At 37.5% G+C, this 25,800-nt stretch overlaps 1 protein-coding gene across 6 annotated transcripts in view; it reads left to right on the forward strand.

The window, feature by feature from the left end:
* Window positions 1-25,800, forward strand: part of fat1a (FAT atypical cadherin 1a) — a 204,062-nt gene that overhangs the window by 115,383 nt on the left and 62,879 nt on the right. For all 6 annotated transcript variants that reach the window (XM_072570435.1, XM_072570445.1, XM_072570416.1 and 3 more), the window contains 4 exons: window positions 9,087-9,226; window positions 12,315-12,590; window positions 13,656-13,866; window positions 17,285-21,355. In XM_072570435.1, the coding sequence (XP_072426536.1) occupies window positions 9,087-9,226; window positions 12,315-12,590; window positions 13,656-13,866; window positions 17,285-21,355 (4,698 nt within the window). The remainder of the gene's footprint in view (window positions 1-9,086; window positions 9,227-12,314; window positions 12,591-13,655; window positions 13,867-17,284; window positions 21,356-25,800) is intronic.

Raw genomic sequence — 25,800 nt, forward strand, 5'->3', positions numbered from 1 at the left:
ACATCTACACCTTACCTAACACTACGGGCAATTTAGCATGGTCAATTCACCTGACCTGCACATCTTTGGACTGTGGGAGGAAACCGGATCACCCGGAGGAAACCCACGCAGACACGGGGAGAATGTGCAAACTCCACACAGTCAGTCGCCTGAGGCGGGAACTGAACCCGGGTCTCTGGCGCTGTGAGGCAGCAGTGCTAACCATTGTGCCACCGTGCCGCCCACTAGTTACAGGTTACTATCCTGAAAAGGTACCTGTTATCCTAACTCTGTCTTCAATTAATTAGCCAATCTCCTGTTCATGCTGGCATGCTACCCCCAATGCCATGGGTTCTTATCACGCAGACTTGTGTGTGATGCCTTATTGAATGCCTTTTGGAAATCCAACTATATTGCACATGCCGCATCCCTCTTGTCTATCCTCGAAGAATTGCAATAACATTGTAAAGCAACATATTATAGAATCAGAGAATCCTGACAGTGTGAAAGCAAGCTCTTTGACCCATTAAGTCCATGCTGACCTTATGAAGAGCATCCCATCCAGACCCATACCCCACCCTATCCCCATAGGCTAATCCACCTAGCTTGCACATCCCTGGACGCTATGGCTGTTTAGCATGGGCAATCCATGAAACCTGCACATCCTTGGATTGTGGGAGGAAACCCACGCAGACACTGAGAGAATGTGCGAACTCCATGCAGAGTGTCTCCTGAGGGTGGAATCAAACGCAATCCCTAGTGCTGTGAGGCAGCAGTGCTAACCACTGAGACACGATGCTACCCCTTCATGAAGCCACATTGACTCTGCTTGATCATAAGTATTTCTAAATCTTCTGCTGTTGCATAATTTATAATATATACCTGCACCTTCCATGTGATATTTGTCAAATTAACTGGCCTGCAGTTAGTCTTTATTTGTTTCCCTTCCCTTTTTGGATTAGTGTGTTACTTTGGCAATTTTCCAATCATTGAGGACTTTTCCACATTCTAAGGACTCTTTGAAGAGATCCGTGCATTCCCTACCTCTGTAGCTACTTCCTTTAAAGTCCTAGGCTGCAACCCACCAGATCCTAGGGGCTTATCAGCCTTTAGTCCTATTAGTTTCCCAAATACAGTTTCTTTAATGATAATTGTGTGTAGTTTTTTTGCCCCTTTGATTATTTAATATTTTTTGAATTCTATGCTTAAGCAAATTATATATTTGGACAATCAAAATTTCTAATACATATGAGTAATTTAATTCATCCTTTGGAGATCTTCCTCTACCAGATAACTAACTTGTTTAGTAACATCAAAATACCCAAGACCAGGGAATAGAAAAAGAAATTAAGATTGCATCTATTTATTTTTAGAATTTAATTATATCTAACTGTCTTTTTAATCAACAATTCTGAAAAAAAGGATTTATGTTTCACCAAGGGATTAGCCTTCTTAGTAGAAATATGTTCATGTAAATTGAGTAAAAATTGGAAAACAGTGAATCTGAAATCTGACACTCCCAGCAGGAAGTAGCATTGTAAGGGAAGGCACAGGTGTGCAGCCTAAGATTTTTAATTTATTCCTCTTAAAGAACAACAAAAAAATCATGGAACGCATTGTCTGTGAATTCTGCTGCCCATCAGGACTGTTGGATTACAAAATTAGCCTTCAAATGGATTTCTTTTGTTGTGTATCTCACCTTTTAACTGGACTCTCATGAACTAATCTAATTTCTTTTCTTTTCTATCCTTGCTGCCTTTTCTGTCTTCGACTGTTTCTGGCTCTGTAAGGTGACAAACAAGCGACAGAAATGTTTTGTATCTTTCAGATGGCTTGTGACCTGAACTGTACAGCAGAAGGTATCTGCTGACATCTCATAATTATACTTTGGTACCATGTTATGAGAACTATTCATTACTTTTAACAGTGAAAATTATGAATATTACAAATGACTAAGCCAAAAATGTTGTCTAAGCAACTTGTGTTCGTATAAGAAAGATTAGCAAGTTAAGCCTTTTTGTATTACCAGTGATTACATAAGCTGCAGCTTTTACGTTAAACACCATTGTTCTCTTTTGCTAAGTCTATGTATGAATCTGTCTATATATTCAAGAAAAACCTGCATCTATGCATATTATCTGTAATGTATTTTTGTATTTCATTGTTCACTATCTATGATGGAGAGTGTCTCTATACACACTTACTGTAATTTCTTCCTTCCTTCTCTGTTGTGTGCAGCTGCACTCGCTCATGAACAGGAGCAATTACAACACACTTGCACAGATTTATGGTATAAATGTGAACAGAGGAACACCTATTCGAAATGCATACATCAAAGCAGAACATAAAACTTGAAAGTGAAGACTGACTTTTATCTGCATATCATAGTCTAGGTTGAACATGCAACGGGGGTGGCACGTGGCTCAGTGGTTAGCACTGCTGCCTCACAGTGCCAGGGGTCCAGGTTCGATTCTAGCCTTGGGCAGACTGTCTGTGTGGAGTTTGCGCACACACCCCTGTGTCTGCGTGGGTTTCCTCCGGGCGCTCCGGTTTCCTCCAACAGCCCAAAGATGTGCAGGTTAGGTGAATTGGTCATGCTAAATTGCCCACAGTGTTAGGTGCATTAGTCAGGAGTGAATGTAGGGGAAATGGGTCTGGGTGGGTTGCTCTTTGGAGGGTCGGTGTGGACTTATTGGACCGAAGGGCCTGTTTCCATACTGTAGGGAATTTAATCTAAAAAAAACCTGAAGAACTGAGAGCAGATGAATCTGCCATTGAATCTGCTTCTCTATTCAATCAGGTTATGGCTATCTAATTGGGAATACAGTTTTGAAGTTATACTAATTCTTGATTACCATTCGCCCCTTGCTTTACAAAAATTGAGCTGTCTCTGTTTTAAAAGTATTCAAGGATTCTGCTTCCATCACCTTTTGATGCAGTGTTCCAAAGGCTCATGACCCTGTGCACTGCTTTAAATGGTCAACCTTTGACCCCTAATTCAAGGTTTTTTTTCATAAGAGAAGATATTCTCTCCACGTGTAGCATATGAGGACAACTCAGGATATTGTATGTTTCAGTCAAGTTACCTTTTACTCTTCTAAAGTCCAGTGGATACAAGTTTAATCTGTCCAATCTTTCTTCAAAACAATTATCTTATTCCCTATAAAAGCAAAGTATTGCAGACACTGGAGATCTGAAATAAAAACTGAAAGTGCTGGAGAACCTTAAGGTAGAGAGAGAAAGAGAGTTTGTGTTTCAAATCCAGTGTGAGTCTTCATGTTTTTCATACTGGACTCAAAACATTAATTCTGTTTCTTGCTCTTGCTCTATATTTTGGGACTGTAAGTCTTTGAACTGGCTTCCAATCCATTTACATCCTTAAATAAGGTAAGCCAATACTGAGCACAGTCCAGCAGATTCAATCTCACTACTGCCTGTGTAACTGAAGTGTAACTTCCCTACTGCCGTATTCAGTTTACCTCACAATAAATGAGAACATTACATTAGCTTTCTTTGCTGTTCCTGCAAACTAATCTTATGCATGAATCACAAGAGGACTTCCAGATTCCATTGCATTCAGAGCTTGTCTTTCTTTATTTAGGTAATGATTCTTTCATTTCCCTTCTGCTAAAATGAACATTTTTACATTTTTGCACATTATACTTCACTTTTCACATTCTTGCACATTTGTCTTTACCAATCTCAGAGTAAGTTAGTGCAGGTGTTGTAATCTTTACTGGAAACAAAAAATGCTGGAAATCACAGCGGGTCAGATAGCTCTGATAGAGACGCATCTAGACTTAAAATGTTAGCTTGCTCTCTCCACAGATGCTGCCTTTACCAAGCTATGCATTTTATTAGCCTCTTTAAATCTTCCTCACAACTTTCTTTTCTACAAATGTTTGTGTCACCAGCACGTTTGGTTTCACCTAAAACAATTTCATATAGTGTATGAGCAGTTGAGATCCTAACAAAGTTAGCTGTGCACATCAATCATTATACCTTGTCCCCACCTTGTCAAGAAGGACTCCTTTGTGCTTGTTGTCTGCTTATTGGCCAGCCAATTTTCTATCCATGCCAGTGTGCTATTCGGTACACCATGAGCTTTTACTTACTAAAATAACCTTTGTTACACCGTACCAAATGTCTTTTGGTAATCTTAGTGCAATGAATCCAGTGGATCCCTTTTATTTACAACATGTTACCACCTCAACTCCCAACACATTGGTCAAACAAGATTTCCCTTTCACAAAACCATGTTGGCTGGCCCTGATTGTGTTGAACTTGTACCAAAGTTCTGTTATAGCTTCTTTAATAATTCTAACATTTTCCCTATGACTGTTGTTAAGCTAACTGTCCCATATTTTCTTTCTTTCTATTTTTTTTGAACAAAGGAGTTGCATTTTCTAACCTCCAACCTAGTAGAACCCTCCCCAATCAAGAGAGTTTGGGAAAAGTAAAACCATTGAATCAACTGGCCTGTTTCCACACTGTAGGGAATTTAAAAAAAAACAAACTATCTCACCAACCATTTCTTTCAAGTTCTTAAGACAAAGTCCTCAGAACTCAAGACCTCTATGATTTTGACTTGTCAGTCTGCAGCTTCAACAATTCCGCACTATACTATTACTGTGGTGATTGTGATGTTCCTTCCTTTGGTTTCTGCTTGCTGTTTTTTTTTAAATATACTGTTCAATCTTCTGACCTGCCACATTTTTGCACTATAATGTTTTTCCTTTTAGTTTAATATTCTATAACATTTCTAGTTTGCGACAAATGATGGGACTTTTCTTGTTAGAATGTATCCATTCAATGTTTCAAAAATATCCTCTTCAGTGTCTGCCGCTGTTTTCTCCATTGATATGTCCTTTAATCTAATTTGTTAATTCATTTTTTGCAAAACTGCTTTCATGTCCTCAATTCCAATGTATTTAAATATTAAAAATGATCAATTTATTAATCCTTCCAACACTTCTGTTTCCTAAAAAGAGAAAAAGTTGGACACAAAATGAGAGCAAACCAACATTTTTATATAATACAATGACAAACTTAGTTATGAGGCACAGTTTGTTTTCTTTCTCAGCTCAATTTAGATTACATTGGTTCCATATATATGCAATGTTTCAGTTCAAAATAATTAACAAATAAAAATAAATTATGTTTAAAGCATTTAATTATGTGAGGTGATGCATTTTCATGAGAAGAACATTGAAAGATAATAGAAAATTGAGAGTACAGTTCTAAGCAGAGTGTAGGAGCAGAGGTATTTGGGTGTATGTGTGCACAGGTCACTGAAACTGGATAGAAAGAATAGTTTTAAAGAATACTACTGCTGCCTCTCAGCGCCAGGGACCCAGGTTCGATTTCAGCATCAGGCGACTGTCTGTGTGGAGTTTGCACATTCTCCCAGTGTCTGTGTTGGTTTCCTTCCGGTGCTCCGGTTTCCTCCCACAATCCAAAGATATGCAGGTCAGGTGAATTGGCCATGCTAAATTGCCCAGAGTGTTAGGTGCATTAGTCAGAGGGAAATGGGTCTGGGTGAATTACTCTTCGGAGAGTCAGTGTGGACCTTTTGGGCCGAAGGGCCTGTTTTCACACTGTAGGGAATCTAATCTAATCGAATCATACAGCATCATTGATTTTATTAAAAGGTGCACAGAATGCAAGAGAAAAGAGGTCAGACCTCAACTGGAATGTTGTGTACAGCTCTAGGTACCATATTATGTGAAGAATGTGAATGTATTGGACAGAATGTGGAACCGGTTTGCAAGAATGGTCCTTTGGATGTGGAACTTAATTATGAGGAAAACTTGAAGTTGGGACTGTTCTCATTGGAGAGAAGAAGGCTGAGATTTAATTGAGGTTTTCAAAATCATCAGTGGGCTGGATAGAGCAGTTAGGGAGAAATTTTTCCAGCTTGTAAAGGAGCAAGAATAAGAATATAAGATTTGAAGTATTGTGCAAATGAAGCAAAGGTGAAGAAGACTTGATACTGAGTAAAGTTAATGGAACTTTATTTGGAAGCTTGGTATTCAACTGAGGCATTCAAGAGGGCATTGGATATTATTCAGGTAAAGTAATATGCAAGGGTATGGGAAAGGTCAGGAGGTTAGCATTAGATTATGATGCCCATATAATGAGCTGGTTCAGGCATGAAGGCCTGAATGGCCTCATTCTGTGCCATACCACTTCTGTGGTGTTGGATTGGTCAGATATTTTAAGTTCTATAATTCAGTTTAGAGTTTAAATTTTAAAACTTCTGAAGCAATTAAAGTTGGGCTACTCTGTGGTTTCAGCATTTTAATTAGATACTTAGAATGCCATATCTCCATGGCCTTTAAGAGTGAAGTTATTAATAAATTTGCAAACTAAGTTTGTTTTGGTTGCTGATGATCTTAATGTTCGCTTTGAGGTTCACCATAATGTATAAGAATTTTGAATTGAACCAATTCCCACTAATATATTTGCCAAAAAATTAGTAGCAATGTGATTGGGAACTATAAACAGTATATTTTACAGCACTACAAAGTTTGTTTATGTCACTTCATCTTCCAAAATGTGCTAAAGTCTACCTTGTGCTAAAGTCGGAATAGATATACAACATGCTGCTATTTAAATGCTATCTGCCAATGATTGAAATAACCAGCTACCTTTTTGCTTTTAAGAGTGGATGGTAGGAAATATTTCTAGTGAAAGCTAGAGTTATAAAAATTTTGGTTGGTTATGATTTGGAATTTCTGTCTTCAGTTGTCTTAAAAACAGAGTGTTAGAGAGTAGCCAATCTTGAAAATTAGCAATTAATTAAGGGAAATGTACGTACTTATAGACTCATGAATATATTTACCAGAGAGAGACAAAGTATTGACATTGGAAAGGCTAAAATGAACTTATTCAGCATAAAGCAATCATACCAAAGTTTTCTACAGTTCAATACAAATTCTTTTGAGGATTTGGAACTCCCACTGATTCCTGCCTAGCCAATACCAAGAGTTATGTAATAAACGGTAATTAATAATTAATACCAATGTTTTAAATTTAAGACTGTTATATTCCTATACTTATTAATTGAACATACTTCAGTAAATCCCATTCACAAACTTCACAACTAATTTTCAAAATACCATTTGTTTTGTCTCAGATTTTGAATTGAAATGCTTGAGGGGTGATCAAACTAGCATCTTCAAATGATAAAAGAATTCAATAGGATATAAAGAATAATCTTTCTAGTGAGGGGATGCAACAGAAGCCATAATGTCAAAGAAAGCTAAACAGTGTTTCCTCACAAATGAACTCTTTGCTCTCACAATCTGAGCATTGGCTCAGTTGACATTTTTATTATTCAGGTTGACATTTTTATTATGTGAGCGTATTGAGGGATGTGGAGCCAAAGCATTTGATTGATCCAAAGCTCAATACCGATCATAATCTGATTGACTAGCAGAACATGCCAGGCGGGCTCATTAAAACTCTTATCTGATGTTGCACATCAATTCCCTAAGAGTGCTGGAGTGTATTAACATGCATATCTCAGTTAGAAAGTCCCTTCATTTTATGACAAGCAGGTCTTGAAATGTGTTTTATTGTAGGAGTGCTATTCTCGTATTACATAAGTAGCAAGCATGACTTTCTTTCACACTTTGAGCTAGTTGTTTCAGGCTTGTTATAATGAGCAGTTATTGAATGAATATTTTCTGATTTAGTTCAGAAATGATTTTGTGCACTCCAAATTGGTTTCTGTCAAGGATGTTGAATATTTAGTTTCGTGGATAGCTTGCAAAACTCTGCAAACAACCTCTGAAATCAGAAATGGATGGTCAAAGATGTAAATTTACATGTTGACACAAATGATATAACAAAAATTAACTTAAGATGAATGAATTCTCTATTTGAGCCTGTTTCAAGTTTCTTTATAGTCTCTGAATAAGACTGGAAAATTATATGTTAGTCCATTAAGCAACTTTAGACCCTCATAGCTTATACTAGTTGTTCACAAATTGTAATTCATGAAGCATGCATTTAATTTCAACACTTAATATTGGAACTACCTATGCCAGCATTGGGGATTGAAATACATATGTAAACATTTGGAATGCAAATACCCATTTTGATGTGTGCCAACCTTTTGTCACAGTTTTGTCAAACTAACTGAATTCCTACTGAAAGAGTCGCTTTTTTTCACTCAGCAATTGAAATTGCTAATATCTAGAATACTTTGCAGCTTAATATTTTATGGTAACATGAGATTTCTTCATCAGTTGCTTTTTCTATCATTTGATATATCTGTTAAAGGTTTTACCAGAAGAGAGTCATCTGTCCCAAAAGCCCATAATTGAACTTGATGCTTTGCTCACCGTTGTAATTTTGCAATGTGGAGGCAGATTTTGCCATGCTTCTGTGTTTGCTGCGCAATTTCCAATGGTTCATCAGTAATTTGTGAGAGGGATAAATAGCTGTTGTCTATCATAGTTAATAATTTGATTTTGTGAATGAATTGAAATTTTCTTCAAATTTTGAAAGACAAATTTCCAAATTCTGATAAAATGCAAATGAATTTGATATTTTAAAAAAATGTTATTTAATTTTTGTTTTTGTGAGAGAATGAAAATCAGAAAGACTACTTGGTCCCTTTTTAATTAATAAATTTCAAAATATATACTGTCTTTCCTCATTCAGTTTTGACAATTTAATAATTTTTTATTAAAAATTGGTGATGGGAAATGGGTATCAATCATGTTTATTTCCCATCTGTAATTGCTCTGATGTATTGTGAACTGCCTTATGGCAGTTTGTGTGATTGGGAATTCAAGAATTTGGACCCAGCAAAGATAAATGGTGAATATGTTTTGAGGTTGGGAGGTTGTGAGAGTTGGAGCCTGTTGAACCATTGTTTAAACTAAGCATTTTCCAGTTCTCTAAACATCCATATTATATAAAAAGAAGTTTTATTTTTCCTATTGAAGTCCCCATTCTATAAGGCTCGGAACATTCCTTTTCTGTTTTTGCATGTCCAGTGAAGCAAGACCAATTTTCTATTTGCATGCAATCGGATAGCAGAGCAGAATCTGTTTCCTTTTGTTATATTTGCCTTTCCATATTCTTAAAACCAGGTGGCAATTATGACAGCCGATTTGATGTGGACAAAGGTAGTGGAACCATCATTGTTGCGAGACCACTTGATGCAGAACAGAAATCAAATTACAACTTGACAGTGGAAGCAACAGATGGAACAATGTCCATCCGCACTCAGGTAATTGAATTTCTGATAAAGGGTTTAGATTCAGGGGAAACAATTGGCTTCAGTTTTTATTTCTGCTCTCAGCCTTGCAAAACACAGATTTCATTTTGAAGTTATTAGTTTATAGTTTCATAACATACTCAATGTTGAACTGCTTTCTGGTGGAAAATTAATGTTCCCTGTTTTTCAACAATGTTCATTCAGAAGATTTTAGTTTAAAAATTATTGATAGTATGCAATTTCTCATTTTGATGCAGTTTATAATTTTGAATGTTGCCTGCAATTTGGAAGTCTTCATTTAGCTAGATATAAAAACTACCATAGTTTTTTTTTAAATGTACACTGATTTTGTGCCAAGTTGTGCAGTTTTTTTTTTATCATCTGGGCATAGTCTGGAGTGAGTGGAAGTACATTTCTTAAAAAATCACTGAAGTTCCAAGTCATTAGTTGACTATGAGGTGAGACATTGGAGAAAATTGCATATAAAATAACTTGGAAAGTACAATACCCTATATCTACATGCAGAAATGGAACTGGAAATATTTATGATCAGAAGTTACTACAGTACTAAATATAATTCAGCTTCAACACCAGCACTGAAATTTTTGATGAATATCTTTGAAATAATCATGAGTAGAAACATTCACATTCGTAGACTAAAAGGTTGTTTACCTTCACCTCAATGGTCTGTAATGGTAGTATTCTGCTGTCTTGCCATGGTGTGAGGGAAACTTTTCTGCATTTTCCCTCAGCCATCTTCTTTCTGAAGAAACAGCTAGTCATTGAATACTCATTATTTCTAGAGACTAAAGCTGAAGGTCACCTGTTTGTTTATTTCATCTTGACAATCAATTGTGCTACCCCTTACCAGGTACTTGCAGATAAGAGTGTACCAAGATGCTGTACTATCGACTTAGGAATGTCAACATTGAAGTGTGCAGCAAGAGACCTCAACATTTCCAGAGACTGTTTCCTTTTTATATTTGCATTTAGGATGTGTGTGTGTGTTGTTAGCTGGGCTCACGCTTATTGCCCATTCCTAGTTAGCTGTGAGAAAGTGATGGTGAGCTGCCTCCTCCTTGAACCATTGCATTCCATTTAGTGTAGGTGTACCCACAAAGCTGTTAGAGACAGCGTTCCAAGTCTTTGACCTGGTGACCTGAGCGAATTATATATTTCTAAGTCTGCAGCATAATGCACATAATGTATGGATTTCAGGGTTTGCTTGAACTGTTATTGATAAATGGTGGACATTAGGAACCTGAACAGGAGGTCATTGGAGGAGTAATTTAAAATTCTTGATCACATCCAGCTTTTCAAACTCTGGAGTAAAAATGTTTCCCCAAGAGCTCACTATCCAGGAAACCTTTTCATATACTCTAAGGATAATTAGCCATTTTTGTTCTAACAAATATAGATGTTCCCCAATCATTTTCACACTCGTTCTCTCACTCTGAAACTCAAGTACTGATGTTCTGGTTCCCTTCTGGTAATTGCAGCTAGCACAGTGTCTTGGCACCTGCTGAGCAGCCTGGTAAATTGAAATGTTATAGATGCTGATATGCAGTGTATATTTGTACAAGACAAATTGCTTCCCTCGCTATTAGATTGTCCTGTTAAATATGTCATTGTGTGCCAATATTTGACACAATCATGCGCATAAATGCATTGAAATGTGGAAGAGTATCATGTGTAATATTCCAGGTTTTGAAGGGAATTGGTTTGTTATTGCTGTGAATTAGTAGAGCCTTAAGTATCCTTAATCAGTAAGCATCAGTTAGCATTGGTGTCATGAAGTATGACAACCACAATAGAATGATACAGATTTAGAAAGCTGGTAAATGTTGTTCAAACGAGCATTCCTCGCATACTTCATAAATGAAATAATTGGAGATAAGTCATATATGATGTCATTGTGCTACTTAACTTTCCATTCCTATTTCTGAATGCTTGGATAGATGAGTTTTTTTAAACAAATGAATCAATGCAGTCAGTATCACATCTGACCTCAGCAGTAGGAGTCAGTGGAATGAAAGTCATGATAACCATACTGTATTATCTGAAGTTGTCCAAATGTTTGGAATATAGGAAGTTTCAAAGTAAAGTATTTTAGACTCTTGACGACATGCATAGCTTATTAATGGTTTAAGTACTTAAGAATGCATCAAGTGGTGTTAATTTGGATGACAGAGGGAGAAGAGTGGAAGATACTTAAAATAGAGACTGTTAGGTGCTAATTATAAATCATTTATATTTTAGTTTGTAGGCTATAATCAGAAGATATTAGGTTTAACTCATGCTCCACAACTGTTCATCCAAGCTCATTTATAATTTAAAAAATAAATCTCTCTGTATCTAAATTTTTAAAAAGTGTTTCATTCTTTAGTCCAAATGTGGGAGCCTGAGTTCAGCGACAACTTGTTGCTGCCCCTACCACTGAGAAAGCTCCCCAGATAGTGACCTAATCAGCTTGTTAACAGCTTTCCAGCGAGCTTCATGACCAGTCACAGGTCTCACCAGAAGTTCTAAGCCAATCAATAGCTGGCAGATTCTAGATCGTAAAATCCATCAGTCAGGCTTAATTTTGAAGTGATTTTCTTTAGCTTCTCCGAGATGGGTGTTGAGGGCAAATGAACGCCACCACCCAAATCTGGAAGGTAGGTTGCCCTGTTCAGATCCCTGTCATATCAGTCATGAACTCAGTCACTTTTCTCATCTGTTAGGAAGACCAGAAATTGGGACAGCGACGTGTAGGCCTTTAACTGCCCTTTAATTGATCACTTAAAGACCTTAATTGCTGATGAGTTGGAAAAGTCCCGAGTGGACTTAATTGAGGAGGAGGCAAGAAGAAGCAAAGATCTCCAGAACAACTTGCCACTTATGCTCTCCTTTGCCACCTCCAGTGAGGGAAATAGTCTGTTCTGCCCTCAGTTTCAGTAACTCACATTGTAATGCATGCAATATTTTAACTCAGTCTTGCTGAATCATAAACTTGAAGTGGTTTTAAAAACTGGTCATTTGAATGGGCAGTTGTGTTTTGCTATGGTAAAGAAACATAAGTGAATTACAGGTCTCAACTTTAAAGTTTTACTCATTTCAGGTATATATTAAAATAATTGATACAAATGACCATCGCCCGGAATTTTCAAAACCAAAATATGAAGTAAATATCCCAGAAGACACAATTCCTGAATCTAAAATTTTGCAAGTTAGTGCCACGGATAAGGATGAGAAGAATAAGTTGATTTACATCCTTCAAAGCAGCACAGATCCAAGCAGTCTGAAGAAATTTAGGCTGGATCCTTCCACTGGGAATCTCTTTACAGCTGAAAAGCTGGATCATGAGATGAAGCACCAGCACATTCTTACTGTTATGGTGAGTGTGATACTCTTTGAAGAAAATATATCTTCTTGACACGTTTTGGCTATTATCACAGGCAATTATTTCAATGGTTTTATGAGTATATACTCTTCCTGACTTTTTAAAACCATCTTTCACCAATTAAGTTTGATTATAAAGAGAAGGTTGAAGGACTAGTTTGAATCTTGTCAGAGTAGAATATGGCAGAAACTGGAAAATGTCTCCACATCTGGAACTTGTCACTTTATTCATGTGCCCTAGACTTATGATTTTGTAATGCTTTTTGGAATGATAGTTTCACTGAACTAGACAACTGTTACAATCTTGACTGCACCTTAAGAGTTGAGACTGTGCAGCGACATGTAGATGAAATGCTCCTAATGTACCTGTGACCTATGCGTGTAAGTGAAGGTTTCCATTTCAAATGATGTTGTATCGGAGAAAGTGAGGATTGCAGATGCTGGAGAGTCAAAGTTGAAAAGTGTGGCATTGGAAAAGCACAGCAGTTCAGGCATCCAAGGAGCAGGAGAGTTGGTGTTTTGGGCATAAGCCCTTCATTAGGAAATGAAGTTGTGTGCCCACTTATGCATAGACAGACTACACTGCAGGTAACAACCAGGAATTTTGAGAGATGTAGTACACATTTGAGTATCAGAATTATCCATACTATTCAGATCGAATTGTTCCACTGAAGGTGTTCAGTAAAACTCCTTATTAATACAGGCCCACAGCAGCTCAATGGGGCCAATCCACATACTTGGGCCAATTCACTGTTCTCCAACACAGTATCTGTGCTGATCCTTGATTCCATTGGGATGATAATGAAATGTTTGGTGCTCCTTCGGTGACTCATGGAGGATCCTTTCTTGGCAAGGAGAGCTCGTGGTATATCAGTAAATTGAATGAAGAGAAATTTTCTGATGTGCAAAGATAGGTAGGAAGCTATCAAGAAGCTGGACTGCTCATTTACAATCTTATTTTCTCACCATTCTAGTTTTAAGGAGGAAGCAGATGGGGATAGCCATTAGATTGTCAACAAATTGTTTTTGTGACAGTGTACATTATTCATTCCTTCCCAAGGTCCGAGATCAAGATGTACCTGTCAAACGCAATTATGTGAGAGTCATTATTAATGTTGAAGACACCAATGACCATGCACCATGGTTTACGAGTACCTCCTATACTGGTCATGTGTATGAATCTGCTGCAATTGACTCAGCAGTGCTTCAAGTTACTGCACTGGATAAAGATAAAGGCCAAAATGCAGAAGTGACTTACACTATTGAATCAGGTAATTTTTGGTTTCCTTTGTTTGAGACTTGAGTTACTGATCATATTGTATGAGAAAGGAACATTGGAGCATCAACCAAACAGTCAGCAAGAAAAGTGAGGGTAATGTTTCAAATGTATATCTTTCATTAAAGTTCTAAACCTAACGAGTAATGAACATTTCAGAGTAAGAAATTATGAAGGAAGGGAGAGAAAGCAACACTTAATCAAATGACATTGATAGAAGTTAATAGCCTGAATAATTTGCGAATTATTAGATAGAGGATTACTAGAAAAAAATTACAAGATACTGTGAAGACATTAAGTATGGAAAAAAAAGGCCTGGTTAGTTTGTGCAAACAAAAACATGGGAAAATAGGGAAATTTGAGAATTTTCTTTTTAAATGAAAGGAAGTTTCATGTAGGAGTTTGAAATGAAAACAGAAAATTCTTACCGCCTACAAATGAGAGTAATGTCCAGGTAGCACGATAAATAGACCCATTGTTAGCTTTATAATGCCCAACTTAGTCTTGATCCTCTTTTCTCCATCATCCTCTCCCAAAGTGGTCAAAGAGCCAGATACAAAACTGGTCACATTCTAACTTTACAGACAAGCTGTACCTCATAATAGCACTCTGCCACTGTAACTTCTTAGCTCTATGGAGTAGATTCTGCTGAATAACCATTGTAAATGGAAAATAGTGGGGAGCTTTAGCATCCAAATTGCTAATATTGCACCCCTAGCATTTCATGTTAGTGTCTACAGATTAGTTAACATACTTGAATGAGGATAAATAATAGGATTGTGTATTGATGAATCTAATTGGCAATAACCTATGGAGACATTTTTTCCTATTTTCCCAACACTGTATTTTGTACAAAAAACAAAGAAATTGGGGGTGGAAAGCATAATGAATGTTGGATTAACCATATTACAAGCACATTCCTTAGATGTCTGAAATGATATGCATATTATTTATGATGCAGTTTTAGTTTGTCAAAGGCTAAAATCCTGAAAATCAAATACTAGCAAGAAGATTCATTTAAAACTTTGAAATGATTTTACTACTTTAATTATATTTCATGTCTGGCTGAAAGAAAGCATTTGGATTTATTAAGCACAGCACAAGATAACAGTCCAGACGTTCTTAAATTAAGTTGTGGATTCCTCACTCATTTTAAATAGGGGGTCAGATGAATAGATGGTCAATCTATCAAACAAAATCAGTGATCTGGTAAATCAGTTGGCTATCAGTTCAGTCGTCTTCAAAGGTTTCAATGTATTTAGCTTTAGAGCCTTTGTTGCCACTCCAGGCAGTAGAATTTCACAATTACTGCTTGGTTGAATTTTTGACCCAATAATGGACCTAGCTTTATAGGGATTGTTTACGTAGTTGTGAAGGGGACTTTTAAGTTTGTTTGACTGTTTTATGAACTTTTAATAACTTTAGCCTTCTTTTGAAGTCTTCATTTTTCAGTGCCTATTTGTTTATACAGGAATAAGTGTGTTTACAGTATGGATGCTTTTTCTTGCTATATAAAAGACGCTTGTAGTTGAGTTTGTAGAAGGAGTTTTTTTTCCCTGAAGCCTTTTGAATGTTTATTTTGATGGTTCAAAACATTTCAAAGATATGTTTTGTTATTATTGGACTCATTGATTCTGTAATTAGATGTTTGAAGAGAGCCTTAAAGGTTGACCAAGTTCTTTATACTCATTAATGTTCAATTCTCCTTACTGCAGAACACTGAAGAGCACTTGATCAACTACACAAAGTACCCTTAACGCATCTGAACACTTAAAAACAAAATTGCTGTTCAATTTGATGCTCATTCGATGTTTAAGAACTAAGCTCTGTTATCAATCACTGCACTAAGACATACTTAAATTATACTCCTTCACCTAAATATAGTATGTGAAGTTGACCACTTATGTAATTTTGGCTGACAGAAGGTTTCTGGCTCCAGTTTAAGAAAATCTATGTTCTGGAATTCTTTAAGGAGCCGTAAATTGTCTCCTCCAAACTCTGTTAGAATCCATCAAATTTCCAAGTGGTGTGAGTTTTTTGTCCCTGCATTGAGATAGGCAAGGACACAATTGCTGAGTATGGGCTTGTTATTCCAAGGAGCCAAAACTCCCACACAGTTGGAATGGGGACAGGAATTCTAGAATTGGGTCGCAGCCACCATTTTTAAGTTTTCCCTACCTCAGTTCCAACACAACATTTGGGGCAGAGAATCATAAGCATTTCTAATTCTTATAGACTTGTTAGCAATAATACATTGTGATCCCATTTGGCTGTGACAGGAAAACTAAAATGCCTAGAAACTAGATTATGCAGCATCTCTATTGGAAGTATGATGTAGGTACTTAACCGTTAAATGTTGCCAGAAACTCTGCCATCTGTCAAAATGGTTAAGGTGTCCAATTTGTCTGCACGGAAATGATGGTGAAACACCTTTTGCATTTGTGTCATGCATCTTTGTAAAATTTAACATTGTCCTGTTCTCACACATTGCCATCAGTGTCTTCATGTATTTGGTTGATGTCAGATTTTATCCTGCAATCGCGATGAGCAAATACTGCACCCCCAGCCCTACTCCTTTCTTTTGCAGAAAACGTAAAACAAGCACTAAGCCCCATTGTAACTGATGGAAGGAACTTGATGCCTGTTTTAAGTGATTTCCTGAACATCATCTGAGGCAATTTATCATAAGAATTTCAGGCCCTCTTGGGATGCAGGACATAGTCCTATGATTTACTTGTGCTACCTATGATATTTGTAAAATATACTTTACAAATCTACATCTATCCTATTTTATCTGATAGGCATATGCTATTAAAGTATAATGGTAACACATGGAAATGAGAAAAAGGTAGCAATGGAAAGAGCCATATTTAATAAGAAGATGTGGTTACAAATAGGAATGCAGAATAAATAGCTCAAAGAATGGCTTGTAGAGACCTGTATTTGGAGTCTTGCTTTATGGATGTGAGACATGGACACTGGCAGAAGGATGGGGCCAGTTTGCCATGTAACTTTGAACTGTAAGTTTGGATGTGCATTAATAGGATTGCCTGGACAGAAAAAAAAGTGGCAAGTTGTGGTGACTGCTGTAGAGACTGAATAAACAAAAAAAAAGCTTTTCCTACATAATTAGGAAAACACAGACAAACTGCCTAGGGCATATTTTAAGTAGAAACAGATTTTGTTAGAGATCTTATGGAGGGAAGATTTCAAGAATAAAGAGGAAGAGGAAAATGGAGGATATTGATGTTGGATGGTTTGAAACTTAAAGCAAATTATTGACATATTAAATGAATAGAGAGATATGGAAGGACAATACTGAGCCAAGAACTGACTTTTAGATAGAACACACACAATGATATTATTTGTATATATTATAATTTGTCATAATATGTATATGTTTGCCTTTACAGGAAATGCTGCCAACAGTTTTGCCATTAATCCAGTTCTGGGTACTGTTATCGTAGCAAAAGGTCTGGATCGTAGTACACGGAGACAATATGAACTTATTGTTAAAGCAACTGATGGAGGAGTGCCTCCAATGAGTGCAATTACTTCTGTTCGCATCTTCGTGACCGTTTCAGATAATGCAGCACCCAAGTTTGCAGTAAAAGAGTACTATGCAGAAATAAGTGAAGGAGCTAGTATTGGCAGTTTTGTCATCCTGGCAACTGCATCCAGTCAATCAACAATAACTTATGAAATAAAAGATGGAAATACTGATGGTGCATTTAATATCAACCCTAACTCAGGTGTCATAATCACTCAAGAAGCACTTGACAATGAAGAATTGGCTTTGTACCGGCTTATAGTTCAAGCCACGAATATGGCTGGCTTATCGACCAATATTACTGTTTTGATACAGGTGCAAGATGAAAATGACAATATGCCAGTCTTCACTCAATCAGAGTATATTGGAATCATTAGTGAATCTGCATATGTCAACAGTGTGGTTCTGAATGACAAAAATACTCCACTGGTAATTCAAGCCACAGATGCTGATGAAGGATCCAATGCTCTTCTGATTTATCAGATTGCTGAACCATCTGCTCAGAAATATTTTGCCATTGATTCCAGCACAGGTGCTATTCGTGCAGTCCTGAAGCTAGACTATGAGGAGACTAGCATCTTTCATTTTACTGTGCAAGTGCACGACAGTGGAAATCCACAGTTATTTGCAGAATATGAAGCGAATGTTACCATTCATGTGATTGATGTAAATGATTGCCCTCCAGTATTTGTTCAGGATCTGTATGAGGTGTCACTCCTTGTGCCAACTTATAAAGGAGTGAAAGTGGTTGTTGTAAATGCCACAGATGCGGACTCTAGTTCCAATGCAGATTTAATATATTCCATAATTGATGGCAACATAGGTGAGAAGTTCTCCATGGCTGCAAAGACAGGACTGATTTCAGTGAGAAACGTGACTCAGCTGAGAAGCAGGTATGAGCTTACAGTTAGAGCTAGTGATGGAAGGTTTTCAAGCACAACTTCAGTACATGTAAGTATAAAAGAAAGCCAAGAAAGTAACTTGAAATTCACACAAAGCTCATATTCTGCTGTGGTGAAGGAAAACTCTACAGACATTAAAACCATAGCCATCATTACCACAATGGGCAATGAAATGAATGAACCATTGTTTTACCATATCCTTAACCCTGATAGCAAATTTAAAATAAGCCGCACTTCAGGTGTTCTTGCGACTACAGGAATTCCATTTGATCGTGAAGAACAAGATGTATATGATGTAGTAGTTGAAGTGAGTGAAGAAAAGAAATCATCAAGAGTTGCTCATGTTGTTGTGAAAGTTACTGTTGAAGATATTAATGACAATGCTCCAATTTTTGTGAACTTGCCTTATTATGCTGTAGTCCAGGTTGATGCTGAAGTAGGTCACATTATTCGCCAAGTCACTGCCATAGACAAGGATGTTGGTAAAAATGGAGAAGTTTACTATTACCTCAAAAAAGAACATGAGCATTTTCAGGTAGAACCATCAGGGGCAATATCCTTGAAAAAGAGTTTTGAACCCAACCTATCAAATGTGGAGTTTGTTATTATTGTTGCAGCGAAAGATGGAGGAGAGGAGCCACTTTCAACAGAAGTTGAAGTACCTATCACTGTTATAAATAAAGCCATGCCTGTATTTGAAAAACCATTTTACAGTATTGAAGTTCCTGAAGACATTCAGCTGCATACTCCTGTTGTATATGTGCAGGCTAACAGTCCAGAAGGTCCTCGTGTCATTTACAGTATCGCAGATGGAGATCCTTTCAATCAGTTTACAATCAACTTCAACACTGGAGTTGTAAGTGTGATTAGTTCACTAGACTTTGAAATGCATCCAGCTTATAAGTTAACGGTAAGAGCAACAGATTCATTGACTGGATCTCATGCTGAGGTATTTGTTGATATTGTGATAGAAGATGTCAATGATAATCCTCCAGTGTTTACAGAGAGAAAGTACACTGCCACTCTGTCTGAGGCTTCTGTGGTAGGTACGTCAGTGGTTCAGGTCATTGCTACTGATTCAGATTCAGGAATGAATAAAATTCTTTACTACCAATTGGTAGAAGATGAAACCAAAAGCTCAGAGTATTTTCACATTGACAGTACCAGTGGCCTCATTTTGACAGCGCGGATGCTGGATTATGAACATATTCAACAGTATAATCTCCTTGTTAGAGCCCTGGATAGTGGAAAACCTCAACTTTCTAGTGACATTATTCTAACTGTCCACATCACTGATTTGAATGACAACCCACCATTGTTTAATGAACTGTTGTACCAAGCCTCCATACGTGAGCCTGTAACTCGTGGGCATTTTGTAATGCATGTTCAAGCCTCTGATGCAGATATGTCTGACGTGGAGAATCTTCAATATTCAATTATCTCAGGCAATGAGCATATGAATTTTGCAATTGACAGTAAATCCGGCATTATTACAGTTGCAAACTTGCACAAACAGAATTTGGAGGCAGTTTACAACCTTGGTGTGTCTGTATCAGATGGTGTTTTTCGAAGCTCAGCAGAAGTTCGGGTGAGCATTGTTACTGCTAATTTCCATAATCCTGTTTTTGATCAAACTAGCTATGAGGTAGAATTGGCTGAAAATTCAGATGTTGGTACCCTGGTAACTGAAGTAAGGGCTACCGATGAAGACTCTGGCACATATGGGCACATAAGTTACTACATTGTTAACGACTTTGCAAGAGATAAATTTTCTGTTGAGCAAAAAGGCAAGATTTTCACATCAGAGAAATTGGATCGTGAGAACCCATTAGAGAAGGTAATCGTCATTAGTGTTATGGCAAAAGATGGTGGTGGTAAAGTGGCTTTCTGCAATGTCAATGTTATACTTACTGATGAAAATGATAATGTGCCTCAGTTCCGAGCTACAGAGTACATGGTAAACATCGGTGCATATGCTCCGAAGGGATCTTCGGTCATTAAGATTGTAGCATCAGATGCCGATGAAGGAAGTAATGCAGATGTTGCCTACACCATTGAGGCAGATTCTGACAGTGTTGAAGAAAACCTTCAAATTGATTCAATTTCTGGGCTCATTAGTACCAAAGAGAGTCTGGTTGGGTTGGAAAATCACTTTTATACTTTCTTTGTGAGAGCCAAAGATGGTGGAGTACCACAGCAGGAATCTCTTGTTCCCATCTATGTTAGAATACTCCCACCTGAAGTTCCACTTCCAGTATTTCCTGAACCCTTCTACACATTCACAATCTCTGAAGAAATCAATATTGGGACTGAGATTGACGTTATTCGAGCAGAAAATGATCAACAAATAGCATACAGTCTTGTGAAGGGTAATACCCCTGAAAGTAACATGGATCAAATATTCGCCATAGAACGTGACACTGGAAGATTAAAAACTGAAAAGAAACTTGATCATGAAACAACTAAATGGTACCAGATTACAGTCATGGCACAATATCCCTTCGAGGAATATGAAATAGTTTCTTCTGTGGATGTGCGTATTCAAGTGAAAGATGAAAATGATAATGCACCTGTTTTTGATTCTAATCCATATGAAGCCTTTGTTGTGGAAAACCTACCTGAAGGAACCACAGTCATTCAAGTAAAAGCGACAGATCTGGATTCTGGCACAAACGGTCAGGTGACTTATAGTTTAGCTCAATCTCAGGAACTTGATCATACACTGGAACTCTTCACCATTAACAGTGAAACAGGTTGGATAACTACTCTCAAAGAATTGGACCATGAGGAGCAGAAGAAGTACAACATTGTAGTAGTGGCATCTGATCAAGGAGAAAAGGTGCAATTGTCCACTACTTCAGTAGTGGATGTCACTGTTAGTGATGTCAATGATAATCCTCCACGCTTTACCGCTGAAGTCTACAAAGGGACTGTGAGTGAAGATGACCCACCGGGTGGAGTGATAGCCATCTTGAGTACAACAGATGCTGACACTGAAGAAGTCAATAGACAAGTTACCTGCTACATTACAGGTAAGGACTTTGTCAAAGTACAGATACTTTATGCAGATCTTGATGACTGCATTTTACGTTAGCAATTTACTTGTTAAAATGTCTATATATATTTTATCGGTTGATAGGGCTGACATGTTAAAATTAGCGAATTTGTATTTCTCATGCCTTGCTGTTAGATCTAAATCATGGCATTTTGTTTATCTGCAGAAGGTTGCTTAACTTTTTAAATCCATTAATCGCAAAACCGCAGACCTCTACCATACTAGTTCTGAAGTTTCTAACCAAGTAGTTTTTAGTTCAAAGTTCACCCATTTTACATTCTTATTATTGTTATTGTTGGAAAAACTGGTACAGGTAGTCAGTTTTGGAGACCAATATCCTGTGTATTTTTAAAAAGAAAGTTCTATGGCAAATATAAAAAAAACATAATGAGGCAAGGAGACTTTGGACCCTGCCCATGACTTTGCCCAGATTGCACTAGTGGGGCCCAAGCCAAAATTCAGGCCATCCTCTAGCCTCCTACTTGGGGCACATTTTGTGAGCAGCCCCGTTTTTGAGGATGTAAGTGGGCAGAAAACAATTCTGCTTTGTATGATATAAGTGGTTAGTAATTTTATAGACATGTCTGGAATAGTCTAATCCATAACAATCTATCCCAGAGTATTTACACTAAAATTGACTAGTTGTTTTCTGTAATCGGGCGTTTTAAATTTTAGGTAAAAATTGACATGCCTAAGTTTTTGTTTGAACATGCATGTATCCAAAACTTCTGATTGTATTCAAAAACTTCAGTGTTCCACTCATATCTTCACTTAAACTTAACATGGGGTCAGAATTTGAATCCATAGTGCATAGTATTAATATGGTACAGGTATGGTATGTGGTATGTATAATTTAAAACCTTATATAGTCTTGCCCATGATTTGCTGAGTGTTTTGCAATATCATAGAGGTCCACAGCACAGAATAAGTCCCTTCAGCCTATCGAGTCTGCACCAATCAAAAACAAGCACCTAATCCCATTTTTCAGCACATGGTCCACAGCCTTGTATGTCTTGACATCATGTGTGCATCTTAAATGTTATGACTGTTTTGGTCTGAACCACCTTGACGGGCAATGAGTTCCAGATTTCCACCACCTGGGTGAAAAACATTTTTCCTCACATCTCCTCTAAACCTTCTGTCCCTTGTGTTAAATCTATGCTGCTGGTCATTGTTCCTTCCAGCAAAGGATAAAGTTTCTTGTTGTCTACCTGTCTCTATACCTCAAGTTTACACATCTTAATCATGCTCCCCCTCCTTCAGTCTCCTCTGCTCCAAGGAAAACAGCCCCAGTCTATCCAATCTCCCTTCATAATTAAAATCGCCAGCCCAGGCAACATTCTGATAAATCTCCTTTGCATTCTCTTCAATGCAAACACCTCTATGACACTTCTGTTCTATAGTGTGGATTCCAGAACTGCTCAAAGTACTGTATCTGTGGCCTAACCAACCTTTTGTACAATTGCAGCATAATCTTTCTGCACTTATGGTCTGTGCATCAACTGATAAACGCGAGTATTCCACGTGCCCTGTTAACCACTTTATCTACCTGTCCTGTGTCAAAAGGACTGGTGGACATGCACGCTAAGGTCAGCTTATCCTTTGTGCTTGCTAGGGGCCTACCGTTCATTATGTCTTGTTTGTTCTGTTCACATTTACGTGGATTGAGTTCCATTTGCAACTCAGCTCGTCTGACCAACCCATCAGCGTCCTTCTGTGATCTACGTCTATCCACTTTTAACCACCCCACTAATTTCCCTATAGTCTGTGAACTTACTGATAACTCTCCTGCATTCAAGTCTCAATCATTTCTTTTAACCACAAATGGCAACAACCCCAAAACTGATCCCTGTGGAATCACACTGGGCACAATCTTTCATTACTTGAGGCCGTATCTGGAGTAGTGTCCACCGTTTTGGCCCCTGTATGTAAGAAAGAATATTTTGGGCATTGGAGGCACTTAAAAGGAGATGTACCAGGCTGATTCCTGAGATGAAGAGGTTACCTTATCAAAAACAGCTAAATAAGTTAGGCTTTTCTACATTGGAGTTTAGGAAAATGAGGGGTGATCTTGTTGAAACATGAGGAAAGTGTGAGAGATGTTTCCACTCGTAGGGGGATCTCAAACTAGCAGGCAGAGTTATCGGATAAAGGGACATGCATTTAAAAATGAGATACGAAGGATTTCCTTCCAGAGAGTAGGAAAGGTATTGAATTCTGTACCCCAGAGAGTTGTGGAGGCGCGACCATTGAAAGGATTTAAAGAGGAAGGTAACCCACTGCCCCCTGCCATCCTGTGATTTGTGTGGCTGAAAAGAGAGCAATTGCTGGGCACCAGTAAGCAGAATATCTGAAAGGGAGGTTTGGGGAAGGGGTTAGGACAAGAATTTAGTAAGCAAGAGAACCATTCTCAAATCATCCTCATTAACAGCTTATCCCAGGGGAGTAAGTTGGTATCAAACTGTCCTTGTAAACTGGTGAAGAGGAGCAATTTTTTTTCTGAGGGTGATTCATGTTTGGAATACTCTACCTCAGTGAGGAATAAAGGCTGTGTCATTTAATATATGCACAGCTGAGCAACACAGATTTTTGTCTGGCCTGATGTTCATGGTTTCTGGAGAACCTGCAGTGAAGTGAAATGGAGGCTATATAATCAGCCATGATTTTATTGGCAAGTGGAGCAGATTCGAAGGGCTGAATGGTCTACCCCAGTTTCTTCTGTTTTTATGTCCTTACATAACCTCCTCTTGCAGAAAGTGCCTATGAGCAGTAGTTCCTCTGCACTGAGTAAGCTTTCTATTTAAGACAGGACTGATGGCATTTGAGGAGCAAGTGTAACACTACAATCAAGTAAATGAGGCAGCAGCAGGTTTGGCTGCTGCTTTCTTCAAAGGTGAACAGGTATAGACAGATCATGATTCGAAACTCCTGTACCCAAAAAAGGATTTTAACAACTTTTCAGCTTGATAGTTCGTGACCAAATAGAAGAATGTTAGGAATTTAACTTTGCCAGTGTTTGGCCTCTGAAGCATTAGATTAAACAAAGTAAACTGTAAATTTGGCAAAGTACCATATTTTACAGAACGATTGTTGAACTGTTCCTTCCACAAGTTTCTCCACTAGTTATATTGTTGTTGGGTAATTATTTAGCTTTATATCTGGATAACAGTGAACCTTCTTTCAGACGGAAGTATGGATTTCTTCATCTCGCAGTATAAATTGTTTCCAAAATGATAGTTTGGAAACAATTGTTATTTACATTTTCAGTTTCCATTGATTCTGTTTTGAATGATACAGAATAATTCTTATTGGTGTAATGAAATTCTGTATTTGTGTTGTGCAGAATTCTTTTTGTATTTAGCTGCTGATAAGTTCAATTGGATTTAAAGTTGTAAAGGTTAGCCTTTTCTGATTGCTTATTGAGGCTCTTACCCTTGGGAAGTACATTACTGAGGCAGAGTGGGAGTTACTAACAGATTGTAATTGATTTTTTTTTAACAGAAAGCCTTGTTGGGAAACAAACTTTGTTTGCATATGCAGTAATGGTGCTATCAGTTAAACCACATACAAAGAACTGTTCTTAAGAATTTGACCAGATAAACTAAACTTTCAAATGCTTTTCATGGTGTACAGCCGTGCTATAAGTGATTCACTGCTATATTTTATTTTAATATTACAGCCTAAGCCCACAATCAAAACTTGGGAAGGAGAGTTTATTTTGCTTTCATTCTCCACCGAGATGGAAGTTGGAATCTAAAATTACTAGCCAGCATTAAAATTGCAATCTCTGTTTTCCATTCAAGTTGAAATAGAATGTGAAATCAATTAAAAATAATTTTGTTTAATGTCATCACCAGCACACTACAGCCCACTTTAAGCAGTAGAAATGTCAACTACTTAGATTTTGTTGATTGAACTGGTTTTTTTCAGTAACAAATAGGTGAAGATGCAACTAAATGCAGCACTTGGCTATGTACACCAGATACCTATACTCGATTCCCAACCTATGCAACAGCTCACCTTTGAAATTGTATCAATTGTTGTGTTTTGTTTCTAATACAGACATAAAGATTTGTTTGTGGGCTAAATGCCAATAGCTGCCTCGTGTCTCCTGTTCATCATATTCCAATTAGTGCATGAGTTGACATAAAAAGCAGAAGAACTGCAGATGTTGTACATCAAACAAAAACAAATTGCTAGAAAAGCTTGGCAGGTCAGGCAGCATCTGTGCAGGGAAATCAATTACTGTTTCGGGTCCAGTGACCCTCATGAGTTGACATTTTAGTGATAATTTGGATTTGACTATGAATTTCTTCACATTCAACAGCCTGCTGAAATTTGTTACCTAGGCTCAAACTCCCAAAAATTGCAGGATGAATATCAGAAGCCAGAGCATTATCATCTCATAGAAAAGTTCTTACA

The sequence above is a fragment of the Chiloscyllium punctatum genome, chromosome 1 (assembly GCF_047496795.1).
Source record: "Chiloscyllium punctatum isolate Juve2018m chromosome 1, sChiPun1.3, whole genome shotgun sequence".
NCBI lineage: Eukaryota > Metazoa > Chordata > Chondrichthyes > Orectolobiformes > Hemiscylliidae > Chiloscyllium > Chiloscyllium punctatum.